This window comes from Pagrus pagrus (assembly GCF_965226575.1).
Source record: "Pagrus pagrus genome assembly, chromosome: 22".
NCBI lineage: Eukaryota > Metazoa > Chordata > Actinopteri > Spariformes > Sparidae > Pagrus > Pagrus pagrus.
In genome coordinates, this window is record NC_140204.1 from 16,526,673 (window position 1) to 16,552,473 (window position 25,801).

The 25,801-nt window shown below is 43.9% G+C and overlaps 1 protein-coding gene across 1 annotated transcript in view; it reads right to left on the reverse strand.

Moving 5' to 3' along the window:
- Window positions 1–362: 362 nt before the first annotated feature.
- sema4f (sema domain, immunoglobulin domain (Ig), transmembrane domain (TM) and short cytoplasmic domain, (semaphorin) 4F) overlaps window positions 363–25,801 on the reverse strand; it is a 54,834-nt gene continuing 29,395 nt past the window's right edge. Inside the window, exons 2-15 of the mRNA XM_084343939.1 lie at window positions 9,996–10,144; window positions 9,783–9,842; window positions 6,484–6,582; window positions 5,617–5,728; window positions 5,380–5,499; window positions 5,095–5,249; window positions 4,814–4,995; window positions 4,397–4,538; window positions 4,055–4,268; window positions 3,842–3,951; window positions 3,566–3,717; window positions 2,962–3,014; window positions 2,671–2,861; window positions 363–2,050 (exon numbers count right to left, since the gene is read on the reverse strand). Coding sequence (XP_084200065.1) covers window positions 1,346–2,050; window positions 2,671–2,861; window positions 2,962–3,014; window positions 3,566–3,717; window positions 3,842–3,951; window positions 4,055–4,268; window positions 4,397–4,538; window positions 4,814–4,995; window positions 5,095–5,249; window positions 5,380–5,499; window positions 5,617–5,728; window positions 6,484–6,582; window positions 9,783–9,842; window positions 9,996–10,144 — 2,444 coding nt within the window. The 3' untranslated portion in view covers window positions 363–1,345. The remainder of the gene's footprint in view (window positions 2,051–2,670; window positions 2,862–2,961; window positions 3,015–3,565; window positions 3,718–3,841; window positions 3,952–4,054; window positions 4,269–4,396; window positions 4,539–4,813; window positions 4,996–5,094; window positions 5,250–5,379; window positions 5,500–5,616; window positions 5,729–6,483; window positions 6,583–9,782; window positions 9,843–9,995; window positions 10,145–25,801) is intronic.

Consider the following 25,801-nt stretch of genomic DNA (forward strand, 5'->3'; position numbering starts at 1 on the left):
GGCTGCCTCAAAAGTTCTGCATTTATACACAATAGTGGAACCAGTCACCGTTCTCTCTGATTTGTAAATCCCATATCCAGCAGAGGTCGGAGCTTTACTGCACATTTTCAATAGACGCTCACTGCAACAGTGCACTTTTCTGGGTTCTTAGCAAAATCACCGTGTGTCAAGTTGATCAGATGAATCATTGCCAAGATAGTACATACGTACATAGACACAGATGGAGACTCTTTCCATTTTAGTTAGAAATCAGTAATAACCACAGACATTTTCTATCACAGAATTAACTTGGTCTATTTTTGGTAAGATAAAAGAAACAACTTCTTTGAACTGTCGCACATCCATAAACCAATGACACCAGGTTAACGGCACCTTTTTTAGGCTTTATTACAAAACAACATGACAAAACAATACACTTTTATGTTGAAAACCACGCTCACAAAACAAGGTGATAGTTGCTTTGTGTCCGGCAAGGTCCATTCTGTGAGTCTGAAATGAGTTTCACATCCTTTTGAAAACCATCTGCCTGTGAACACTGACGGATCCGCAGCTGTCAGTGACTCACACCTGCTGTGCGTCTCGAGCTTTCCACACTGATGCAAGTCTGATAGGTGGCCATAAACCCTATCATCCTCCTGACCGCTGTGGCAGTGTAGGCAGGGACAGCCCCGTCACGGTCACTGTAGCCCATCTGAGGGCTCCGCAGTGAATTCATGGTTCCTTAGTCTCTGACAGGACCGGTGCAGTCTGACATGTCAGTCTATGGCTCAGCAGTCCTTTGGTGCCTTTGGACCCTTCAAGATCTGGGATTTGAGTGGTGTGTCAAAGAGAGAAATAGAAACAGAGAAACAGAGAGGTGCTGAGAGATTCAAAGTGCACTTTTCTTTTGCAGTGCCACCAGGAGGAGAGAATGCAACAACAACAGAAGTTAAGGAGAAAGACAATATGGCTTTTCCATGTCTACACAGGTAGACATTTCATCTTTGATTCTTTGTAACATTTAAATAGCGTGATATCACGCTAAGCTTCACATCCACAGTCGACTCCAGACTGCTTCTATTTACAGTTTATATTTACATCTGACACATTTATTTAGCTGTGGTTCTCATCCTGAGCGACAACACTGGAACAAGTTTTCTGTCTCGCAGTTTTTTTTGCCTCGTCTCTCTCTCAACGCTTCCACATAAACTCATCATAAATTTCTCATATATCTCTGTAGTCTCTCTTCATGCCACAGCTCCCATCCAAAGGCATTTGGCAGTAGCCATTTTGCATCCCTCCCAGTAGTATTCAGTTTTTGGAGGACGCTAAATGGTGCAATCATTAGAACGTTTGTATTAGCTCTTCATATCGAACTTTCTTCACACTTAGCTAACGGTGCAGGTGATTTAAACATCGGAAATTTGGCCAACTCCTCCTCTAGTCCTTTCATCCCTTCCCCTACCCCGTCCCCCAGCCCCTCATCCACATCGTCCCCCACCCCCGACTCCCTCTCCATCTCCCCCGTCCTTCCATCCAGCATGTCTGCAGCTAAAATTTCGGAGGCAAACTTCAGCCCGCTGCTACTTGTGTTGCAGTTGGAATACAGGGAATTCCCATGGCCGTTGCTGGGGTTGCTGTGGATCAGGGTGCCGCTGTAGCTGTTGCCATGGTGACCACCATTACCCTGGTTGCTGAGGAGCGTTGTAGACGTGGTTGAGGTCGCCGTCCCATTACGTTTTTCTGTCAATCTGAATCCCTCAGACAGCAGGCTTGCACTGCTAGGAGACTGTGGCGTGGCCGAGGAGCCCAGCAAGTCCCGCCCCTTCTCTGATGACAGCGAATTATCCGGCAGGTGGTGGCCCTGGCGACTGAGGCTACGGCGACGGGTCACAAAGTAGAGGAGAAACATACCAAGCGCTAAACCACCGCAGAAGAAAAGGATGTAGACAGCCAGGACATGACGACCTCCTGCTGTCGCCACCGTTCCTCCAGCAGTGGGGCCAGCTAGTGTCAGCTGATAGGCTGCTCTGCGGCAGGGAGTGGGGTCTCTGATGCCTGGTCCCGCCTCCTGGAGTAGAGTGACATGACAGAGAAGAAGAGATAGTCGTTTTATTTGTTTGAGTTGATTCTGTGGAGTCAAAATTAAAGGTGCAATATGTACAAATTCTATTTTATTTAGTCAGTCAGTACTTTATTTAAACTTATCAACAGAATGAGAAGAAATTACAGTTTTTACATTGTGATGTCTATATTGTGTTGCATACACATCTACTGAAGTTAGCATGATAACCAGCTAGCCAGTCTCTGCCAGCTCCTGTGTTAACAACAACAGCAACACAGCACTAGCTGCACAGCTAACTTGGCTAACTAGCTACAGTTAGCAACAGTTATTTTGGTGATATGCTGCCCCCTATTTGTTTTTAGTATGAAATTCAACCCATTCTTACATATTGTACCTTGAAGTACCTTGAATAGTTAACTTTACTTATTTTATTATTAAATGAAAAATATAAATTAATAAATAATGAGAATAAACTTTGCAGTTAGTTTCCAAGTGTATATATTTGCATTATCAGTTGTGTTTGCTGGCAAAATGTTTGCAGCTAACACTCTACTTCCCATTTATTATTTATTAAAAGTGAAATAAATTTGCTCCTGCATAAGTTTCAGTATGCTTTGCCTGTGTACCTGGCATGTGCAGATGTATTTTCCGAGGCTTTCCTCTGTGACAGTCATCTCCAGGTCAGAGTGGTGCTGCCTGGTTTGTCTGTGGGGAGGGTGCTCCCAGGTACAGGGCCTGGGAGACAGCTGGACACATGGCAACAGGAGGCGCAGACCCATAGAAACCTGCAGCTCCCTGATGGACGGAGTGCAACGCCCTGGAGGAGAAAAAAAGCACGGAGACAGAAGAGAGTTGAAGGAGAAACAGACATGGGAGCGCATCTGTCATCTCCAAGTGTTAAAATGAGATACACTCACCGTCTGTGTCACACTTTCTCAAGGCTTCATCTATCACATCACCTGGACCAGGCCTGGACACACACACACACACACACACACACGCACAAAGAAAATAGAGTCACACTTTAGCATTAAAGTTTTAGTAGGAACAGATTAGTAATCAGTTCAATTCAAAATTGCAAAGATTTAGTTGGTTTTATGCAATTCAATGCTTTTATTCTGGTATTATTATTTCTTTTCTTCTGTTGGTTACACTAAATAACTGCAGGACTTAAAGGAGCACTACAGAAAATAAGGTCCCGAATCTACATAGTGTACCTTTGACAACGACATTTAACAGCTCTATTATTCTCTGTGTTTATATTTGTCATACTCTGATGTCATTTTTATTAATGATTTTTTGGCACGTTTTTCATTTTCTTTTATAAAATGTGCGTAGGTGTAAGCAAAATCTTGGTCCCTGATAAAAGCTTTGAAGCAATACGACTAATGAGCACGCTATAAAGACAAATGGGTCAGTCTTTACACATAACTGAACCATTTTCTAACCCTGTTGCCGTCTGCCTTTGCTTTTCATTTTTGGAAGCCTTCCAGTTCATTGTGATATTCCTGTAGTACTCACTCGGCTGTTGTGTGCCTGCAGGATGATTCGGCTGCGCTCCACACACAGCCCAGGCCTCTGGCTCTGGCACACACCTCACAGCTGGGATACAGAGCGCAGCCTTCAGCCTGGACACGAGCCAGAGACAGAGGGCTGCCCACCAGAGCCCGGCCCTGGAAACACAGGGAACCGTTACAAAAACACTGAGTAATATAACAGGTATTCTGGGCACTTAATATATTTATGTCTGTGTGTTTTTGCACAGTATGAGTGTGAATTAATTTGTAAATGCTCTACCTGGTGCAGTAATATGTTGTTGACAGGCTCATGAGAGCTGAACAGAGGAATCTCCTGCAGTAAGGTGGCATTCTGGCCCACTACTGCCACCCGGTGGAGCTCCCCACGGTCTGCAACACACAAACACACTCCAATCAAAAAGCTCTTCTCTTTCACAGCTTTCCTCTGCTTTAACTCTGTTTTTGAAAGCCAGTTTGTTTCTCTTTCCCTCACCTGTTCCTAGGTGCAGCACCGCTCCTCGCCGCTCCTCCCCGCTGCCCGTCTGCGTCACAGCCAGCTTGGTGTAGGTGATCCCCTTCCGGACCAGCAGGGGCGCTGCTGTAACACTGTTCTCCATCAGGGGGTGGTCCCTCACAAACGTTAAAACCTTGTCGGGAAGTTTCAGGGAGGACTCGAACCCTTCAGCCTTTAGAGCATTGTTCAAACACTAAAAAAGAAGAGTGAAGAGGAAAAAAAGAAACGTCGAGTAATTTCTGTTAATATAGTAGAACGTAATGAAAGGCAGAGGTTTTGATAGTACAATTGCAGTTGTTATGTAGTTGCACAGTTTGGTACCTGGCCAGGCCTCGGTGTGGGGACAGGTTCAGGGTTGATCCAGTTCTCGCAGGTCTTCTTCAGCTCTTTAAAGGGACCGTCCATCACTTTGTTGATGTCAGAGAGACTGAAAACACACACGGCCGATAACTCTTCACGCTCCCTGAGAAAAAGAAGAAGAATGGTTAACATTAAGCCACAATCTACTTTACTTTTGACGGGAAAAAGTCGTATTAAGAGTTCAATATCAAAAGATAGTTCGACATTTTGGGAAATCCGCTTATTCGCTTTCTTGATAGATAAGATCGATACCACTCTCATGCTGTACGGTATATGAAGCGCCAGCCAGGAGGCGGTTATCTTAGCTTAGCATAAAGACAAGGATCAGCTAGTATATTAATACCACAACTTTGTATGACTTTGGTTTCCTTAGCGTACCACTGTGAGGTGAACAGTCCGTAGAAGTGTGTGCTGCCGGGGTCGCCTGGTGTGTGTTGCGTGGTGAAGACATCAGTCAGGATGTTGTAGCGCTGACCGCTGGGTTTGTCCTCACACACGAGCTCGGCCTTGAGGAAGGTGGTCCAACGTCGCTGCAGAGTCTTCATCCCTCCCACGTCAGACTGGACGGATAGGGGGAGAAAGATTAAGCCCGACAGCGAACTCACACGAGGAGATCAATCAGTTATTCAGTCAATCACTCAGTCAGGATGTTGGGTTACCTTGCAGACTCGTGCCACCCTGGGCACTTTGACTTTAGTGTAGAGGTCGTACTCTTTGGCCACTTCGGTGAAGAAGAAGTAGATCTTGTCGTCGTCTCCTGTCGGGTTGCTGTCTTGAGACTCTTCTATGAAGGCTGAACTCACAAACTCAGGGTCTGAGAGACAGACAGACACACACACACACACACAGACAATTTGACTTTTTCCTGTTTGTGTCGGAGCGTCTATGTGAATATGTGGGTTTACATGTGCATGAGCCCATGCGTGCGTGATTGCGCGCCTCACCGCTCAGCCAGTTGATGGATCGTTCAGTTCGGATGCGCTCCTGCTCGGGGCCGGTTGCCCGGGAGATGTCGAACAGCGTTCCCAGGAAGTTACTGGTGGCTGCTGTGTATAGGGTACCACCTAGACAAAAGAAACAGGCTGTGATTTACAAAAATAGCATGAAAATAACACCAGACAACAAGGAATCAAGTTTATGAATTCAATCAATTAGTCAAACATTCAGCCGGACCGTCCTACCTGCCATCACAGCTGTGTAGTGCTGACTGGGCTCAAAGGGACACTTGCCCTTCCCCGTCTCCATCTTCACCCCTCCTTCCTCAGCTTTCTCCAGGGTGAAGGAGGAGAGCTCCTGGAGGACGACAGGGAAGGCCAAAGAGAAGTTAGAAGGGCAGTTACCACATGAATAATGTAAATCATGCAGAATATTCTTTTATTCACAGCTGTCTCGAGTGAAAAAAATTCAATTTGATCTCTCCATGTGGTCTGCTTTAAATGTCACTATAATTGACTGTAATCTTCTTCTTTTATGCTAAAAGCTTTGGTGACTTTAGTGCTCAAATTACCTTCTTTAAAATGTCACTCGAAACAAAACGTCTAAAAGGCTTTTGTTGGCTGACTGGCACCAAATATTTCTCAAATAATTACTGAGAAAAAGTGTGAAAAAACGACAAAAAAGTTTTAATGTGAAAATGTTCACTGCAACAGCAAGAGAACAGCGTGTGTGTGTGTGTGTGTGTGTGTGTGTGTGTGTGTGTGTGTGTGTGTGTGTGTGAGTGTTGTTGTGTGTGCCTGTCCGTTTGGTGAAGGACTTGGGTGTGAATGAGTGTGGGAACCTGTCACAGAGATTCATTTGCAGCTCTTGCACATGCTGTAGGTGCAAACACACATGTAGTGGGACACACATGCAAGCAAAAACGCACCAGTTTGGAATAATGCGCTGCTGCAGCCGTGGGTGCAGTGCTGTGACACATCATACGGACCCCTCAGGCCTGGATCTGCCCTACAATGTCTCCCTCAAGAATATACTTACACATGCAGGTACGGACCAGCAGGAGAAGGGTCTCTCTAACACACATACAGACGCACACACACACACAAACTAACCAGGAAGGCGCACTGGGGGTCGAAGGCGTAGGTGCCACACACATAGATGCGTCCGTTGCCCAGGAATTCCAGCAGACGGATGTAGTTGTGACAGTCGACCTGCAGGGGGAGACAAACACCCAGAAATAAAGACAAGCCAAAAAGTTCACTGTATGCGATTTATGTATCCACTTAAACCATAAAAACACCATAAACAATCATCTTGCTACGTATCAGAGTCGGTGTCACACATTTTATAAAAGTACATATTTAGTTTTAGAACTAAAAACAAGTCTGTTTTGACCCTGATTGGTCCAACGAAGCAACACAAATAAGTGGTCCTGAAACAACCACACTGAGCTTTAGGAGAAAGGTTGGGGTGGATTCTGGGAACAGCTGGAGTATCAATGATTCTGATTGGAAATTGGAGACCCCCACTGCTGGGACAGACACATGAGACCCCCACTGCTACCAGCAGAGATCATCCATAGTAACTCACACTAACACAAGCATGCAAACTGCAACTTAAGACCACTCATGTTCATGCATGAATAACACACACTAAGCACACTTATGTGCTCCTTCGTCTGCCTCATAAACACACATTAGTGATGATGCATACATTGAGCTTTCCTCTCTAAAACCATGACGCAGGCAATGTTTTCAGTCAGTGTGTGCGTGTGTGCGTGTCTTTGCGTGCCATCCTCAATGAGCTCCAGGCCTGAGTCACCTTCGCCCCAGGGACCTGATCCTCTCTGATGCCCAGATCATGTCACCCAAATCAGCCCCCACCACCACCACACACCACCAGCCCTCACAGCGGTACAGCTGCACGTGAGACGGACAGAGAGCCAGAGAGAGAGAGGGGAAGAGAGGGGGAGAGAGAGAGAGGGGGGGGGAGAGGGGGAGAGCTCAGCCTGGTAACAATGGGATCAGCTTGGGATTAGCTATTTCATTGGTCCAAATTAACCTCATTCATTCTAATAAGCTTCATTCACGATCTGGCATGGGGTGAATCGAATGGCTCTTTTCTGTTCAATTCTACTCTGTTTTACTCTACTCTGTGTGAGTGTGCTGGAGATAATAATTAACATTACACTTCCTTATGTTAACAGCTTCTGTGATTTTAGAACTCGCTGTGGAAATTAAATGTCCTAGCACCAAAACAATGAAAAGCTTTCACGCTGACTGACGCCTGCGAACTAAAGGCAGTTTTGCAATCATTACGGAGAATTACAATTATCTACTTCCATTCTGCACTTTATTCATTTCCTCTCTGATGCAAACTTAATCCTCCATGCATGACTTTCTCTGTTTTCCATCAAGAGGGTTGCTACTCCACCGAAGTTCCACATTAGCATATCAAGTGACGTTGCCATAAAACAACCTGAGTAGATCTGTAGTTTCATATCAACAATGGATCAAATAAAAAGGTGCTGCTCTACATAGCCTTTTAGTGTCCTTCAGCTCATTGTTTTGGTTTTTCAGACCTACAGCTTTCCTGTTTTGGTTCGCCAAAATCTTCAGAAGGCAATTATATGTCAATGTTGTGTTCCCTTTAATGATGTCACTCAGTGGCTGAATTGCATTGTGGGTAATAAAGCTGCCAGGTTATGAAACAGGTCATATCTCTGGTTCTGCTGTACCTACTTTGATCATTTGTTTTCAAACCGTCCATAATGAGCCCGACAGTGTTATAAGAGTGCGATGCCTGACCGGCTGACTGCTTTTCACAACCAGTCTCTGGCTTTACCCACAATGCAACAGCTGGAGGCAATTTTTCAGATTACATGCAGCTTCCTCTGGAGCCACAGAAGGCTTTAAACTTTTATATTTACTTATAAAGTTGTACTCCCATAGACCTGTAAACACACTTTAATGTGTTAAATTGGTGGTTACACTTCAAGTGTTGAAAGGCAGCACAAAGCTGTGTGTATTCAGGTAAACAACTCTTCAGCTGGCACAATCACTGATGAGACCACAGTTGGTGACATGTGAATTAACTTGAGAACATTAAATATTAGATTTCTCCTGCAGGATGGGATTTTGTGTGTTGTGTTTTTTGATTACCTTACGAGTCTCAGAAAAGGCTATACATTTATGATGTGTCATTCTGTCAATGCACACTCTCACCTTCAAGGTAGCTTCTTGTTATGTCTATGGTCTTGCCTCTCTAATCATAATCCACTTCTCTCTCTTAATTTGATAAGTTACAATCAGCTACAATTCTTCCCGTTCCTGTTTCCGTCCTTCTCTCCCGCTCCTTAATCCTCCTGACTCACATGTAATCTTGTAATCAATGTTTTCTCAGAAAAAAAGCCCAACCCTCCTCTTTCCTGCCTTTATCAGTCTTACACCTCTTTGTCTCATCACAGTAGAAATCAGAGTGCTGTGCTGATGAAGATTGTTTAAAATGAGTCAAAACTAATCGCACTTTCTGTTTAATACACGCAGACCTCCCCGTGGCTTTGTTTATCTTTTGATTTGACCTCATTTCGCCGGACTAACGGCATTTTTCAGGCATTTTTGAGCATTATCTGCTCATTAGAGTCATTTCAGTTAGGATGCTGAAGCTGGGAGTGGCTCAGTTAACTGTCACAACCGATGAGTCATTACGACGTTACTCAATTAACACAGTTCCAGTGTGCAGTTAGTTTACTGTAAGCAGTTTGGTGGATGTCCTATTGTAGCTTAGAGCATAATGAGATGTACAGCCTGAGTGTACGGTACGCTCTATTTAATCACTTTCCACAGACAATCACCGGAAATCTGTGACTTCACATACACCCTCTCTTACTCTTACTCTCTGTCTGACTCAACACACACACACACACTCACAGACACCCCTGATGAGGATTTGGCACAAATCCCAGAACTTCCCATCCGATGCCTAACAGCGCCGGGTTGTGACACACACAAAAATACATGTCCATACTGCAACACAAAATATGGGCTCCATCACACATTTCAAATGTCTGAGGCAAATTGAATCCAATATATCAGCTTTCATTTTAAATCTTTATCGTTCCACAATTTTTGGTAAAAAAAACTGTGTAACGAATTTAATATTCAATAACTAAATCTCACAATGTATAATCAGGCATCATCGAGTCAAACCGCCTGTTCCTGCACGAGCACAATTTTAGTGGTGGGCTTGATAGAAGACACAGCTACTGTAAATACTGTGCGTCACTGTTAATCCCTTCACATACGGGCACCTTCCTACAGTTAAATTAAGTATTGCAGAATTAGACAAAGGAAGACGGTACACACACACACACACACACACACACACACACACACACACACAAAGCTCTCACCTCTGTTTTTCCCTTTGCCACACAAGACCTCCTCTTCTCCTCCGGCACATCCCAAACAATCTGGAACGAGAGAAAAAGAGCCAATAGGATAAGTCACCTGCTCAGTCATTAGACTTACCACACCACAATCACATTTCAGACGCTGCAATCAGAAAATGTTGACTCCTTTTTTTCTTTCTTTCTTTCTTTTAATCAGTCACACAAGCTTCCTACCTTCTGCGGCGCTTGGTTCAGTTTGCTGGTGTCCACGGCCAGTATGGCGTCCCTGGCACCCAGGAACAGCGTGCCTGATGAGGGGTCCAGCAGGAAGGTGCTGAAGTTGCCCACGCCACTGAACTCTGCCGGGCCGAGAATCTTTTGGTCTGCGGAGCAAAGGGAAGAGAGAGAGAGGAGGTGAGATTTTCAACATCCGAGGGAAGTCGTGCTGCTGTCGGTCATCAGAAATTGATTTTAAAGGATGCGCCCGTGAGGTTTACGGGAAACTGCGTGCTGCAAATCCCAAAGATAAACATGCTCAGTGGCTCATTCGCGTGTGTAAATGTGAGAATAAGTGGTTGACAGGATGAGATAAAGCAGACGCCATATTGAATATATTCTCAGAAAGAGAGATGAAGAGATAAAGAGAGAAGAGGGATGGGAATAGGAGGGAGAGAGATGATAGTGACCCTGGTTTCACCCTGCCCTCTCACACAATCACAGCCACAGATTAACTCTCTTTAATCCCACCCAGTCTCCATCACCCTTTCTCACTCTCTTCTTCACAGTCACATCAACTCCACCCTGTTGGTCTCTATATCCCTCCATCATCCTCCTGGTTTCCTGTCCAGTTCCCTCTGTTTTAATGTTCCCTGCATATATTCATTCAGATTTAAACCCACTGCTGAGGAGAGAAACAATAAACTAAATTATGCATAATCATGATAAATAATAAATAATGCATTTGTCTTTTACATGTGCGGAGTCTCTGCTATATTTGTCTCTTTAATCTCAAAACTATCATCTGAACCAAATCCCAAAGCTTTCGAATAGCGTTCCAGCTCTTGTTTGTTCACTCAGTCTCTCCCTCCTACTCTGTCATCATCAAATACAGGACAAAGCATACGAGTGTGTGCATGTGTGTGTTCATATCCCAGCTGCTGGGAGGAAAGAGCACAGCTGTGTACTGAACATCTATGTTTGTGTGTACACAGGGAAACCCTGCGTGCGCGTCAAGGATTCCTACAACGCTGACATTTGCTGACCTTCGTGCTAAAGGACAGAAATGTTTAGAAGATTCATAGTGACAGTCTCGTTTTCAAAGGTGGAATAAGTGGTCGGTTTCTGAGTCGGACCACAGGACCGAACAAACAAACAGACTACAAAGAGAGGAACCCATTGTGGTGCAGATTAACTCATCAGGGGGATGGATTAAAGACTGACGCTAATGAATAAAGCCTGTGATCTTAATTTAACCTCAAACAAACCATCAAGAGCTAAAGATGATATTACATATTACTCATTACACATTACTCAGTGTGTTGGCACAGTTAATGAAGCTCGACTAATGACAATAACAAAGTCTACGCCCATGTTTGTGCAAACAGAAATAGATACTGTGTTAGTCAGTGCACAGTGATCTACAAACAACAAAGTTGTTTAACACCAAACAGCTTATTGGGATTCATATAAATACCATATTGGCTCTTTATAACTCATTAAAAAGTACTTATTCAAGCTTTATTCTACACAGTTATGTTCTACAACTACTAGTCCCCTAATTACTACTTGCTGGTAGCAAGTTAGAGAACTGTTTTATTAATCATGAACTTGTGTTTTGCTCTGATTTTGGATGCTGTTATATCTGGATATGGCATAAATTGTGTCTTTTCCTGGTTTTAAAGGCTGTATTACAATAAAGTGATGTCATTTTCTGAACTTACCAGACTGTTCCACTTATTGTCTTTACCCACTCAGTCATTATATCCACTTTACTGCTGATTATTTATCAAAAATACCAGCAGTCATTCCTACAATGCTGTTGCAATATGGATATCGAAGTAGGGTCCGTTTGGTCAAACATATTGTTTGTCGCCCAGTCCTTACATCTATGAACTGCTTTTGAGAGGATTTCAAAATATCAAGGTATATATCATGTATCGCGATGTCATGATATCAAATTTAGGCCATACCGTCCGGGCCTACACATGACTGGTAAGGAAAGACAAACTTCTGACAGCTTAACACAACCAGACCAATATGAGCTCACTGCAGTAGAGTTGTTTCAACGTTTATCTCTTAAGTAGCCTTATCATCCTCGATAAACACCCAGCCTCAAACACTCACACACAAACACACTGTCCTCTGCTTAATGTCCTCGACAGAATAGCGAGCCCATAAATGGTTGATAGGAGGAGAACAAACAGCATTCCTCTCAGTAATGGGCTTTTATAACTCACATGTTATTATGGGAAATCGGAGAAGAGGAATAAGAAAGGAGGGAACAAAAGCACTCCTCCTGCACACACCCTGTATTATTCTGCAGGCAGAGGTGAGGCAGAGGAGCAAATTCAAAAGCAAAACAGAAAGGAGCTGAAGTCTGATCATCATTTATTTATTCAGCTTTATCAAGATAATTCATAAAAGCAAGATGGGCGACTAATAACTACTATTAGAAATGAAATCAAAATGACATGAAAGAGAATACACTTTGAGGAAAATCCTTTGAGGAATCAATTTGGCAGCTGTCGACTAAAAGATTTAAACTGGCCGCATCGTCCTCTGCTCCTGTTATGGTGAATGGGACTCAGAGTACCATGTCAGGGTAGTCTGATTAATGGCATTCTGCGTCGACATGGTTTTCCACTTAGAGCCTGTCTGTGTTGTGAAAAGAAGAGAGAAAAAAAAACAAAAAAAAGAAGCTCCCGACAAACTGACATCTGGCCGTAACTGAATCACAGACATTTTCTCCATCCAGACCCCCTCATCCATCCAGTCAGCCTGTGTCTGTTTCCCGTAACATTTCGAATGAATGTCATTTCTCATTCACTAAGAAGCCATCTGTTCAGCTAAAAAGCCTCCAGGCAGTCAAATAGTGAGCCGCTCTCTGATTTGCCCGCGTGGGGAATGCACTTCCTGAAAATCGGCCAATGCGAGAGACGAGGGAGATCGCAGTCTGTCGAAGCAGATGCATTCGACAGACAGAACACACACACGCACACTTTTAAGTTTAAGTGTTCCGCATGTGCAATAAAGCTGCTGATCTGATGTGTATATCTGTGAAGTTTCCCTGTGTTGCCCTTGATTAAAAGTTTCCTTCACTTCTACGCCCCAAGCTAATTAAATAAACACTCCGCTCCTCAATCTGTCAGTCAAAGCCGACTTGGACTTAAAGCTGAAGGAGATGAAAAGTGAGGCAACAACAACATTGGAGACCTCGCAGTCCCATTCTCTCTCCTTCAGCGTCTTCCTCCTTTCATACTCGTGTCCCTTCTGTCGCTCCTCTTCGTCGGCTCTGTCATCCATCCATCCTTTCATCACCCTGCAGCCTCACATCGCCGAAAGACAATGCTTCTTCAAACTCACTTTACAGCCTGTGTCCTTCTGCTGGTGCGATACACAAACACACACACACACACACATGCAGCAGAGTAGACGTGAGTGTTAGTGACACAGGCCAAAGGCAAGGTCTGGAAAGATGTCCTTGTATGCTGGTCCTCGCCGGCTGTGACTGCACATACACATATATGCACACAAACGGGGCCACCACCTGCTGTGCAACCTAATGTAGAGAGATGACTCCTAGAGCTACACCATCTGCCCTTACCACACACACACACACACACACACACACACACACACACACCTCTAACCCTGCACATCCAGGCACACGGTAAAAAATAAAAGGCCTCAGAAATGACATATGACATACAGTTTCTCGTTTTCCATCCCTTGTTTCTCTTTTATCCTCTCGATGACATGCGTAGCTGTTTGTTGAGAGCACTTTATGAATAAATCTGATTTGGCATGTGTCGCACGGGAAGAGAGGACGCTCTGCAGGTTGGGTAAATGCCTCCTCTTTGACAGCGGGGGCCTGCAGCTCACCATGTATCAAATATCACCTCCTGCCCGGGTGTCTTTGTGGCCTGCTCATAGCGTGCCCATTCATGTGTGATGTGTGGACGCAGATGTGCATGTGTGGTGGTAACATTATCAAATCGATACAAAGGACATCAGGACAGATTTTTGTGAAAATATATCTACATATATTTTATTTAAAATATATAAAATATGCACTGTGGTATAGAATGAAGTAAATATGATGGTTCCTCTGTACACTGAATTAACATAGACTTCTGTAAGTGTGTTCTACTAAATTAATAAATAAAGTCATCAGCACTCACAAGTAAGTATAGACTATAAGTCAAAGAAGCAACATTGGCATTCATTTGGGGTCGTGCTGCTGTCCACTGAGTGAATTCAAGTCTAATATCCTCTCTTTTTAGCTCTGTTTCGCTCTCCACTAACTCCTGAGGGAAACATCTGGCTCATTAGCTACTGAATGCCCCACCATATTTGCTAGCAAGCCGCTAACTTTGTCCGTCTACTGTTGGACGATAGTACACAAAGCTGTTTCACAGTTTCTAAGCACTGTTTAACAACAAAACAGCTGCTTGCTGTGGCCGAAAAAAAGCTTCATGTGAGCAGTGAGACTGAGCCAAAAACCAAAACAAAAAGCTGAAGGATGCTAAAACGCCACAAACCTGAGGGGAGCCGCAGTCTGTGATAGTGATCTTTAGTCTCATTAATCACTGAGAATGACGCTTTAAAACAAGCTAAAATATTGATAAATGCATCTTTAAGGATGAATCTGAAGGCAGCCAGGTGCTGCTGTGTTAAAGAACAGCCACCCCACATTCTGTAATCCCCGGATAAATAAAAATCAAAAATAAAGCAGAGGTTATTAAAGTGCTTTATAAATGCTGTGACACAACGGGGGTGTAAGTGGGATAATATACAAAATACAGGATTTACCAATAACTGAGGAACTTCGCATTAAAAATGATTCGGATGATGCGTCTGAAAAACCTGGTGACCTTACATGCTGATAAAAAAAAAAAAAAAAATCACACCCAGGATATATTTTAAAAAGCGACTGGTGTGGGTATAAATGAATAAGTAGTCCTAAAATACAAAATCCTCTCCCCTGCCATGAATCATTCATTCATTATACATTAAACATGACTGAAAGGCAGCCAGGGAGAGAGACCAACAGAGTGTGTGTGTACGTGTGTGTGTGTGTGTGTGTGTGTGTGTGTGTGGCGTGTCCATTAAGGGTTTAATAAACTGGCTTTTGCTCTGGGGGACCAACCCTGGTCTCTGGCTGCGGGGCATTGTGGGATTGGCTGAACCAGGAAGTGATAAATTATACACCTCCCTCCTTCATATGTCAATCAAAACTGACGGGATGGAGAGAAGAGATGCAGAGAGGCATACACATGCATGCTCCTGCCCCCACAGTCTCTTGACACACACACACAGACACACACACACACACACACACACACACACACACACACTCTCAGCCCCTACGGTGAGACAGGACACAGCTGCATGATCAACACAGTCCCACACTCTGCGGTAACACACATTTATAGCACCATCATCCACTCAGCTCAATGCCATTTTCCAGCTGCGGTTTCCTCTGAATTGTTCCGCAGCAGTCAGACAGATGTACTCCACAGGTTAAAAGAAGACAACAGCTTTTGGCAGATTGTCCCATTAGACAGCAAAACCCATTAGAACGCTCCCCTAACACTTCAGCATGCATTATGATGAGTGAGCGCAGACGTGCAGCATCATCCTAAGTGAGACAACCATCCTGTCATTTACACACAGGTATAAAGCCTGACTGTGGTTTTTAAAATAGAGCATACATTTAAAAATAATCTTGTCAACATTGTTTAGTTTTTCAGCTGAACAAGTACATTGCCTTATTTGCAGCTGTACAGTCTCCCATCTTCTGATACTGTGTGTATCAAATTTCACATTAAAGGTCCTCATCATGTTCATTTTCAGGTTCATACTTTTATTTTAGGTGTCCACCAGAAAATCCTTACCCGCTTTCATGTTATTTTTCTCATACTATCCATTGTTGATGCACCTCTGTCCACCCTTTGTCTGAACACTCTGTTTCAATGCCTGTCTCTTTAAGGCCCCCCTCCTGAAAAGCCCACTCTGCCCTGATTGGTCAGCTCTCACAGGCCTGAACAGGAACCGCCCACCATGCTGAAGTTACATAGCACAGAAACAAGTGATAGAGGGGTGGATTGAATGATTGCTCGATTGCATCTGAGGCATGTGTAGCAAACACTTTAGAGAATGTGCACAGCCAATTAACTTAAAATAAAACACATTATAATGTTTATGAGAGGAAAGTCACTTCCACTGAATGTTTTGTCTGCTGCACAGACGTGGTGAAGTTTAACATAAGCAGGAGCTTGATTTACAACAAGAAAACTATCATGTCTGTTCCAGCATCCAGACAATGAAAACGGTCACTGAGATTTTGTGCATGTGTGTGTGTGTGTGTCTTATGTTAGGTTAACCCCTTGTTATTGTTCTAAGTGGCTCATTGTCTTTACTTTGATTGATGACAGAAGTCAGCTATTCAGGCATATCCTGTGTCAAGTGCTGTTTCTACAGCGTGTTAAAACACGAGAGGAGGGAGGCTGAGTGTTCAGCGGAGGGTTTCTCAGAATGTGAGTTGAAAACACTACGACACACAGATAAATATCTTGGCCTGCATCTGTTGTTTAGACGAGATATCTTCCCCCTAGACTTCCTGCTCTTCTCTGACCTCGGTTTGACAAAAAAATCTTTCATTTGTGCGCTTGTGTGTGTGACAGAGATCAAGAGAGAGTGAGTGAAAAGAGAAAGACAAGCCTCCTCTTGTAGCGGTCACAGTCAATTTTCAACCCCTTTTCAGTCGATAGAGGGCCTTACAAAGGCCTCAAAGCATCAAAGCTGTGCGCTCCTTAGATCTCCTGAGAGTAATCGTTTAGTAATCATTTAGCTCCTGTTAGCATCGGGCGATGCAGCCCAATGCTACAGAGGCTGAAACACGACATCTGTGGGGCACTTTGGAAAAGTTCATTTCGCTGAAGTGTGTGCAGCTGTCATTTGGTTCCTTGCGCTGTAATCATTTTGGAGTGAGCAGCATCCAGGGAGACAGTCTTTCTTTGAGATTGTACACAAATGTCTGAGCAATAATCTCTCAATAGGAGCAACATTAGACCACAGGATGAGAGACGAGATGCACCAATGTCGTAGCTGAATTATAAACTGCATACTGCAGTGTTATAAAGCCAATATATGAACACACCTACCATAAACGACATAAACATCGGTCTTTACTCACAGCTGAGAACACATAAACATTATAGAGTCTGAAAGTAAGGTCCTTCTAACAGCTTGCTTTGCCTTCGAGGTTCGATTTATTAGAGCCACAGCAAAGGATTGCCTGTGTGCTAGCGTGTCTGCAAATTTCATCAAGTCAAATGTAAAACCTTTTATGGCCACTTTAATAAAATACAAAACCAATTTTGCCCATGAAATGAATGTCTAAATGAAAAAAACAGTTTGTCCTATCAGAGTAAAGCGTGAAAGTGTGTGCGTGTCCGAGCTGATTTCTCACAAGAAAAACAGACAAGTGAGAGAACACACAATTGTTCGCAGCATTAGCAGCGAGTCAAGACGGACAAGAGTTGTGTTTAACAACACGGATGGTGCCTTTTCATTTAAGCAAGTCGATTGCAAACATTTTAACCTCACGTTGCACAATTCCCGCCTATATTAGAGACGCGGTTAGCAGCGCTAGCTCAGGCGTGTGTGAGCTGACCTATCTGAGCAGACATGGTATTCTTTGACTTCACAACTAACTTTAATAAATACTTTATAAAACATAAAGCCTCATAGATCCTTTATATATATAAAAAAGCACCTCATTAGACAGTGGTACCCACTTTGTAATACACATCTGGCCTTCTCCCTCCTCTCCACTCGGAGGTGAAGACATCAAAAACACCAAATGACCCTGACATGACTCTCCTTTGAGGTTCTGCTTCACTGGGAGCAACACACACACACACACACACACACACACACACACACACACACACACACACACACACACACACACCTGTCCTGAGGGAAGTGGAGGATTACCAAGTGTAGAGAAAGCAGGTTGAGAGAGGAAGAAGAGCAGAACGTGAATGATCCAAGGACACTAGGAGAGGAGGACATAAAGGTTGTAGGGAGGAAGAAGAGGAGGCGGCTGGTTGCACACTTCCATCACTGAATGCTCTACTCCTCTTCTTCTGTGTCTTTTTATTATTCCCTGTTTCCTCCCGGGGTGTGTGTTTATATTTGGATGAACTCTGATGAAAAAAATACTGATACTGAAAAAGGAATTCCTCTGTGTGAATCCACATACAGTACATTCAATTCCCTTAACCCCCCCCTTCTCCCAGTTTCCAACCTCCCACAACCTCTTCCACTTCCCTAATTTCCCTCCCACCTCTCTCTCCCTCTCTCTCTCTGGCTCTGGGTGATAAGCAGTAGCACTACTAATCAGGCTTGCCCTAAATTCGCCCATGCCCTGCAGGATTAGCATGTGCATGTGCGAGAGTGGGAGCGGTGCGTGCGCGTGTGTGTGTGTGTGTGTGTGTGTGTGTGTGTGTGTGTGTGTTGGTTCAGAAGCCGGTGCCTGCAGCATTGATCGGCCCTCACACACTTCATGTGTGCACATAGAGCCCAGTGTGTATGTGAGGGAGAGTTTCAGTATGAATGAGTCATTGAGTCAACACAGTCCCGTTATTTTTATCTTACTGTAAGTAAAACTGTACCGCTGGATATAATAAAGCCATCTTGTTGCATAATATAAATATCTCATCATGTTGTCCTACGAACTGATGAATATTTTAATATAAAGGAATATGAGGCCTTTTGAAATGTTGTTGTGTGTACTCAAAGGGAGGAGGGAAGAGGCAGGAGGAAGATACATAAAATATAAATATTTGTATATAAAGTTATTCAGTATATACTTCTGTATTGGCTTCTGGGGGCTAGTGCATTCTCCAAATAAACAATGCAATTCAACTGTCGATTTTAAGGCCATGATTTGATTACATTTTCAATATAAACCTTTATTTTTTCGTGCCATTGCTTTGCAGCTTTTGCGTGTTGTTTTTGCTTTTCTTTGGACGTGCTGCTCCCATTATCTGCTATTACAATAATTAAAATGCTTATTTAGATTGAATTTTAATTTAGAATTACCTGCTGGTGTCAAAAAAAAAAAAAAAGTCTGGTATAAACGTTGGTGTAAACATACTCCAATTTTACTGGAATCAAGAAAACGTGTTTTCAACAAGACAAACCTGGCAGTCAATCTGGCTGGAAGCCTTGTTACTGTATAATCCAGTAACATCTTTCACACAAAGGGACACAGTGCTCACCTGCCCGGCTGTGTTTAGGTTCTGGCCGGTGGATTCAGACTAAACAGTGAGACAATCTGTGTCTCTTTAAAGCCAAACGGAGCCGGAGCAGCCATAACATCTGTCACACTAGTACAGTTGTTCTCTTCCCTTTCCTTTGGTAAAAAAAATTAGGTACTGGTGCTTTTATTATATTTCACACTCCTACTCCACTACATTTGTCAGAGTCGTCAGACGTTCCAGCAAAGAGATATTACCTCTGAACTTGGCTGATGTTTTCATTTAAATGACTGCTCAAGCCCTTCGTTAAGAACAAGTAGACTAAATTACCCAACTGTGTCTAATGTTTACTTTTGTTACTTTTGTGTCTTGTTGTCGCCGTCTCCTTTCTGCTCACCTGTGTTCCCAGTGGTGCTCCTGTGCTCCTCCACAGCCTGCTTTCCCCCCACACACCTGTCTCACATCAGCCTCGTTAGCAATGCCCCGTTCCCACCGTCTCCCCGCCTCCACCTCATCCCCTCGTTAGTTTGGTTTGAATTTAAGTCTGTCTTTTTCTATTTTCTCTTTGTTGAGTCATATTTTCTCATCTCGTTTTCATCCTGTGTCTTTTCCCCGGTCCTCTTGTGCTCCCTGTGTTCTGGATTTGTTCCCCATAGCTTTATGGTTCATAATCCATTTTTGTTTCACTGTTCGGTTTTCTCGATTCTCTCTGTTGGCAGCTTCTTTTGCTAATCACATTTTGGATTTTGGATTATCGGAATGTGGTTAGCGGCTTTCATTAAGGCTCAGTTTTTGTTGTTTTCGCTGCCTCCGTGTCTTCATCTGGATCCTTTTTTTGTAAACCTGATGTTATATAGGTACTTTTACTTCCATCACTGCGAAACACCACTGAAAGAAGGCTATAAAACTATCACCTATTTGCGAAAAGAGGATTTAAGTTACCTGCCATTTAACACTGGCACAAATTGGTCATTTTAATAGAGAAGATGAAACTTACATCTTCATTTTCATAAACTGAGCTTGTCAGAGGGAAGTGCTATGGTTTCTTTTCCACCTACAACTCTTTGCATCAGTTGCAAAAAATCTATTTCTGTGTGTTCCCTGTGCTCTGGTGATGACAGTGTGTCCCAAGTGGTTCGTAAGAATATAATTCAGCTGGGTGACGAGAGTTTAAACACCCCATTGTCAGCAGCATCCACTGTGCTGAAGTGCAAGAGACTGTGAGCCTGTTTCGCTCTCAGCTCTAGGGCTGCTATTCTGTAGCTGACCTTTGACCTCCCCGAGGAGGGATAAACAGAAAAGAGCATTTCTCTGCAGGGATCAGTCAGGTAGGTAGTGTTCTAAGCGCTGAAAGCTTAAAAAGAGGTGCACAACTATCAACGTCAAACTCCCCCCGGAGAATTTACAGCAGGAGGGAAAGATGTTATCCTTTCTGATTGAATGACCACACAGCTTGTGTAATGTGCTCACATGTGTAATGTCGTTGCCATGGTTGTTTTCTCTCGGGTACGGTGTAAACAACAGGAGACTGCGCGCAGAAGGGAAAGAAACTCAGTTAAAGGGGCAGAAGCAGCGTGAGAGAGAGGTTATCTGGGCAAAAACCAAATGGCGTGAGATGAAGCCACTTGTGCCAGCACCGCAGGGACATTTACCGATGTTTTTCACCCGATGTGTTTGGCGGGTAAATTGTGGGTTTCCGTTTGCGCTCACTATTTAGATTCAGGCCAGAAAACGCTGTGGCACACACACACACATTGATATGGACTGGCTCGCTGCAGCAGCCCATGCAACAGCTCTCGTTTCTTCTCCTGCAGTTCTTTTCGCCTTAAAACTTAACTACATGTCTGCACACACAACCACAGAGACCCCACACATTTCTCATTAAAGCAGCAGAAACCACACGGTTCTAGCTAACATCTGCATGTGGTGAGACACACACACACACACACACACACACACACACACACAAAGGACTGATACCACATGCCAGTGCTGAAGCAACAGCTGGTCAGTGTCACATCCATGTCACTGATGACCTCTGGGGTCACACGCCAAAGGTCGGAGTTTGCACGCTGTTCGAGAAGATCTTAAGGATCAATAGGAGCTAAGTCCATGTGCACACACACCAACACACACACACAATTCAGTCTACTTTGAACTACTTTTGCAAATTTTTTTAACTTACTTAATTGATTAGTTGATCAAAAGAATTGTGATAATATATCACTTGTTTCAGTTATTTTTCAAGAAGAAATGTCAAACATTTCCTGCTTCCAGCGGCTGTTTTGTCATCATTTATGATAGTAAATGAAGAGTCTTTGGGTTTCAGACTGTTGGCTGGACAGAGGATGCACAGTGAAGATGTCAACCCACAGCGCCCTTGTGAAATGTAAAAAGACGATAGTTTAGGGGTCAAACATTTAGTGAATTTCCACAGTGAGCGATCAATGAAGTTTGATCTTATATTTACTGATTAACCTTGAAGATAATAATTGTTAATTGCAACCCTAATCTAAATTGGGAAAAGTCTGTTTTGCACCTTTTGAAGAAACAGGAATGCAAACATCAGACTGAATCTGCAGAGGGCTTTGATTTGGTTGGTATCTGATATCTTTCATTTTCAACACTGATGAATTCATAAAGAAAAATGTTCTGCATCATTCTCAAGAGGCTCGTCGGTACTGATGCTGATCTCCTTTTCATGGAAAACCACACTGAGTCATGTTTGTATTTCTACATAAAACCAAAGGAAGTGAATAAAGGTCTTTCGCAGAAACTGCACCACACATCAGTCACAAAACCCAGAGATGCAATAGGTGATAGGGCAGTTTTGTTTTGATGACATGGTGGAAGGGTTTTTCACTGACACGGTCAAAAGTCAAATAATGACTAAGATGGGTAGTGAGTGAGTGAGTGTGTGTGTGTGTGTCGCAGAAGAAAAAATCCCATGACTGGCCTTATGTGTGGACAGAAAGGTTTTATAATTAACAAAGCCAATTTCCTGTCCACTGCTGATAAAGGCATTGTTGATACACCTACTGTACACAGCTGTCCGCCACAAAGGCTTCCTGTGTGCTTGAAGTCCCTTCTCCTCACCCACACACACACGCACACACACACATCATTCTCACATCTTCACTTCCTGTCCTGTGTATGGACATAGTTTAAAGCACAGGAGTGGATGGATACTCAGAGCGCGGGTTTTAGCACAGAGCTAGCAGCTTGTCCATTAGTGGACTAGATAGTAATAGAGGCTAATAGGGGAGGGAGACTGAGCTGATCAATAATAGATAGGTCAATTAGGAGAGGAGAGGAGAGGAGAGGAGAGGAGAGGAGAGGAGAGGAGAGGAGAGGAGACTTCACTGCCACCCACCCATCAACCATCTCCATTTCTGTCCTCCTCATGATGTCATCGTCCATCCCCTGAGGCACCAATCAGGGGCTAAAGGTCAAGCCTTTCATAGTGATTTGACTGTGTCTCACACAGAAGAAGAAGTGGACACAAGAGGGGAATGAGAGGCATGTGGGAAGAGTTGTTTCAACATCAACACTAATGACTAATGGCCACACCTAATGATGAGTGTGTGACAGATGAGCCTACACACAATATATAGAAAGAGGAATGGAAAGACAGTTTAAATGCAGAGGCACAAACAGACATTAACAGAAACCATAGAGGTCTACCTCCCATCTGGTAAAGAAATATCTTCCATCCACACAGCCAGCTGGAGAGGCCGCCACAGACGGCCACAGAAACACACACTCACATACCAGGTGACCCCACATCCTAGATACCGCAGCCTAACCCCCTCATCACACTGCTAAACACTCGCATGAACGTCTGCTTCCACGGACCACAGTTGTTTCCATCCTTTCCATCACGTGTCCTATAAACCCAGCCGTACTACCATACAAGAATGTCGATAGACCCTGGCCAAAAATATCATTATCGTTTTATGATCTAAATTGCATAAAACTAACACGTTGTAAGATATTTTAATGGCCTGTTAATGAATTTTCTAAATGTTTTTTAGCTCCCTCTTGTAAGCATTCACTTAGTGTATACTGGTATAAACTGCTAGACTCTTATTGTGAAAGGTAAAAGTGGATGCCGGCGTCCTACTCGGGGGTCAGAATTGAAAAATGTGACCTGCACAGAACTGGATATATCTGACACTGGCCGGTCGATCTGTGAATATCTACTGGCTACATCATTGTACTGGTTTGTTCACATCTAGCGAATCTGCTAGTCAATGAGGTAATGTGAATGGAGAACTTTAAATACCATCATCTCTACAAATCGCCTTTAAAGCTACAATATCCAGACATGGCAGCAACAGCACGGTCAACGAAATGGTCAGTTATGGAAAAAAATAATATGGTCAAGGTAAGGGGAAAAGGGCGGTTTTAGTAATTAAAAAAACAGTTATTTGCAGGACTATGATGGTACAAAACTTATTGAAAGTCAGACTGAAGCACAGCTGTTAGCAGCGGCAATTCAAACAAATGTGAGAAAAGCTGAACACCATGGCCAACAACCTTCCTGTCAAGGGTTAGTACGGAAAATCAATGTATGGAAACACATTGATTGGGAAATGATCTACTTTGTTGTGAGTAAGCTCATCTGCATGTGTATAACATGAACAGACCGATACTGTTCTCCACACTGCATACTGCTCGCGCTACTTCCTGCGATGATCCTTAAGGTTAGCATTGGACGTAAGTCATGAGGCGAAGACTCATGCAATATGGACGGTCCGAGCAGTAAAACTCCCAACAAACCTCTCTTCAAGAGCTGATTTATGTGTTGAGAACGACACATCTCCATGTTCCCTCCAAAACACCCTTTGTGTTCATGATGTCTGGGGCTGGGTCTATTCTGGACGACGGAACAAAGTGGCCAGTGTGTTGAACTGAGTCTGGCCACTGACAGAGACCAGAGATCAAAGCAGCCAACATTTAACCACTGGCCATTGACTAACCCTGAGGCTGTGTGTGTGTGTGTGTGTCTGTATGTCTGTGTGTGTGTGTGTGTGAGGGCAGCCATGTGTGAGCCAAAATACTTACAGCCTTCACTGCTGCCATCTGAACAAGTGCCCAAGTGAGTGTTCAAGTTTGAATTAAACTCTAATTTAACAACCCTCAAAAGTCTATTAGCACTCTGTAATAAAGGTAAATCTTCCTCTCTCCTCCTCGGCCCCTGGACTCGCTCCAGGTACAGTAACTGATGCTCCTCACTGATCCGGGAGGCTCTGCTGGAACTCTGTGTCCCATATGTCTCATCCTGAGTGGGGAGAGATGCTCTCAGCGCCTCACCCCGGTCCTCCGCTCCTCTCCTCTCAGTTTCACCGTACAGAATAATGAACACTTTGTTAATGCTGCTAAATGCTCTCTGTGTCCATCTCCGTGTGTCACATTACCAAAATAACTGCCCCTTCCTGCACTGTACAGTCCAAGCTACAAGCTGTCAGGGCCAGAGTCATACAAACACACATCTCACCATGCTGCTGTCAGCGTATTTATACTGGAGGTTCAGCTCGAGTAGTTCTCACCAGACACTGACACAAACATGACACCCTCTTTGACCTGCGACCCCTCTCTCCACGCGGTCGGAGCCTTTCACACACTTTCAGCGCCGCGGCAACTGATAACACTCTGGAAATCAGCGCAATTGTGTGTGAGAGTGTGTGTGCGCGTGACCTTGCAGCTGCACGGACACCAGCCTCGCCAACCAACGCGATGAAAACATGGAGAGTTTCCAAAACAGAAACAAAGAGAATGAGATGCCTCCTCGTAGGAATACAAAATTCCGGCGCTTCCTCTCCTCTTTCACTCTCTTCCCTCCTCTCACTGGCTGCTATCCTTCTTTCCTCCCATGCCCGGCTGCTTCATCAAGGTCAGCTGGATCACAGTGTGTTGTGATGCTCCTTCAAATTGCATTTTTTGGCAGTTCACTACCTCAAACCCTCTCTGAGAGCGTGTGTGCGCACAGTTTTAGAAGCTATTTAGCATAGCAGCAAATCAAACAAGAGGAACTCCACAGGGGGAGGAAGAGGGAGGGAGAGGGAAAGAGAGGAGGAGGCACTCGGGAATGTGAATAAATAAAGGTGCTATAGGGAGGGAGGGAGAGAGAGAGCGACAGGCAGGAAATGGAGGAGATGGAGAGATGATGGGAGAGTCCAGGTAGTGAAGAGCAAACACAAAAAAGCCATCTGCACCTCCAACTGTTTCTTACGTACTGTACATTACATTCGTGCGTGTGAATCACTAATGTGCTGCAACATTCATTATCATAATAAGAACCAGCTGATTAATTATTTAGACAATGCACATTGTGATTTCCCACAATGGGCAGGCGCAAAAGACGTCTTGACAGCTGATAGTACGCAGAAGCTAATGAGTTTTTTATTTTGGCACGATGGGGGGAAAAAAGTCAAAGTTGAGTTATTACAATGTGCACCAACAGCTCACTTTCAGTCATGGTCTGACATACAGGAGATGAGATGAGACACGACAGTCCTGTAAACTGTGACGTCAGCAGTTGTACAA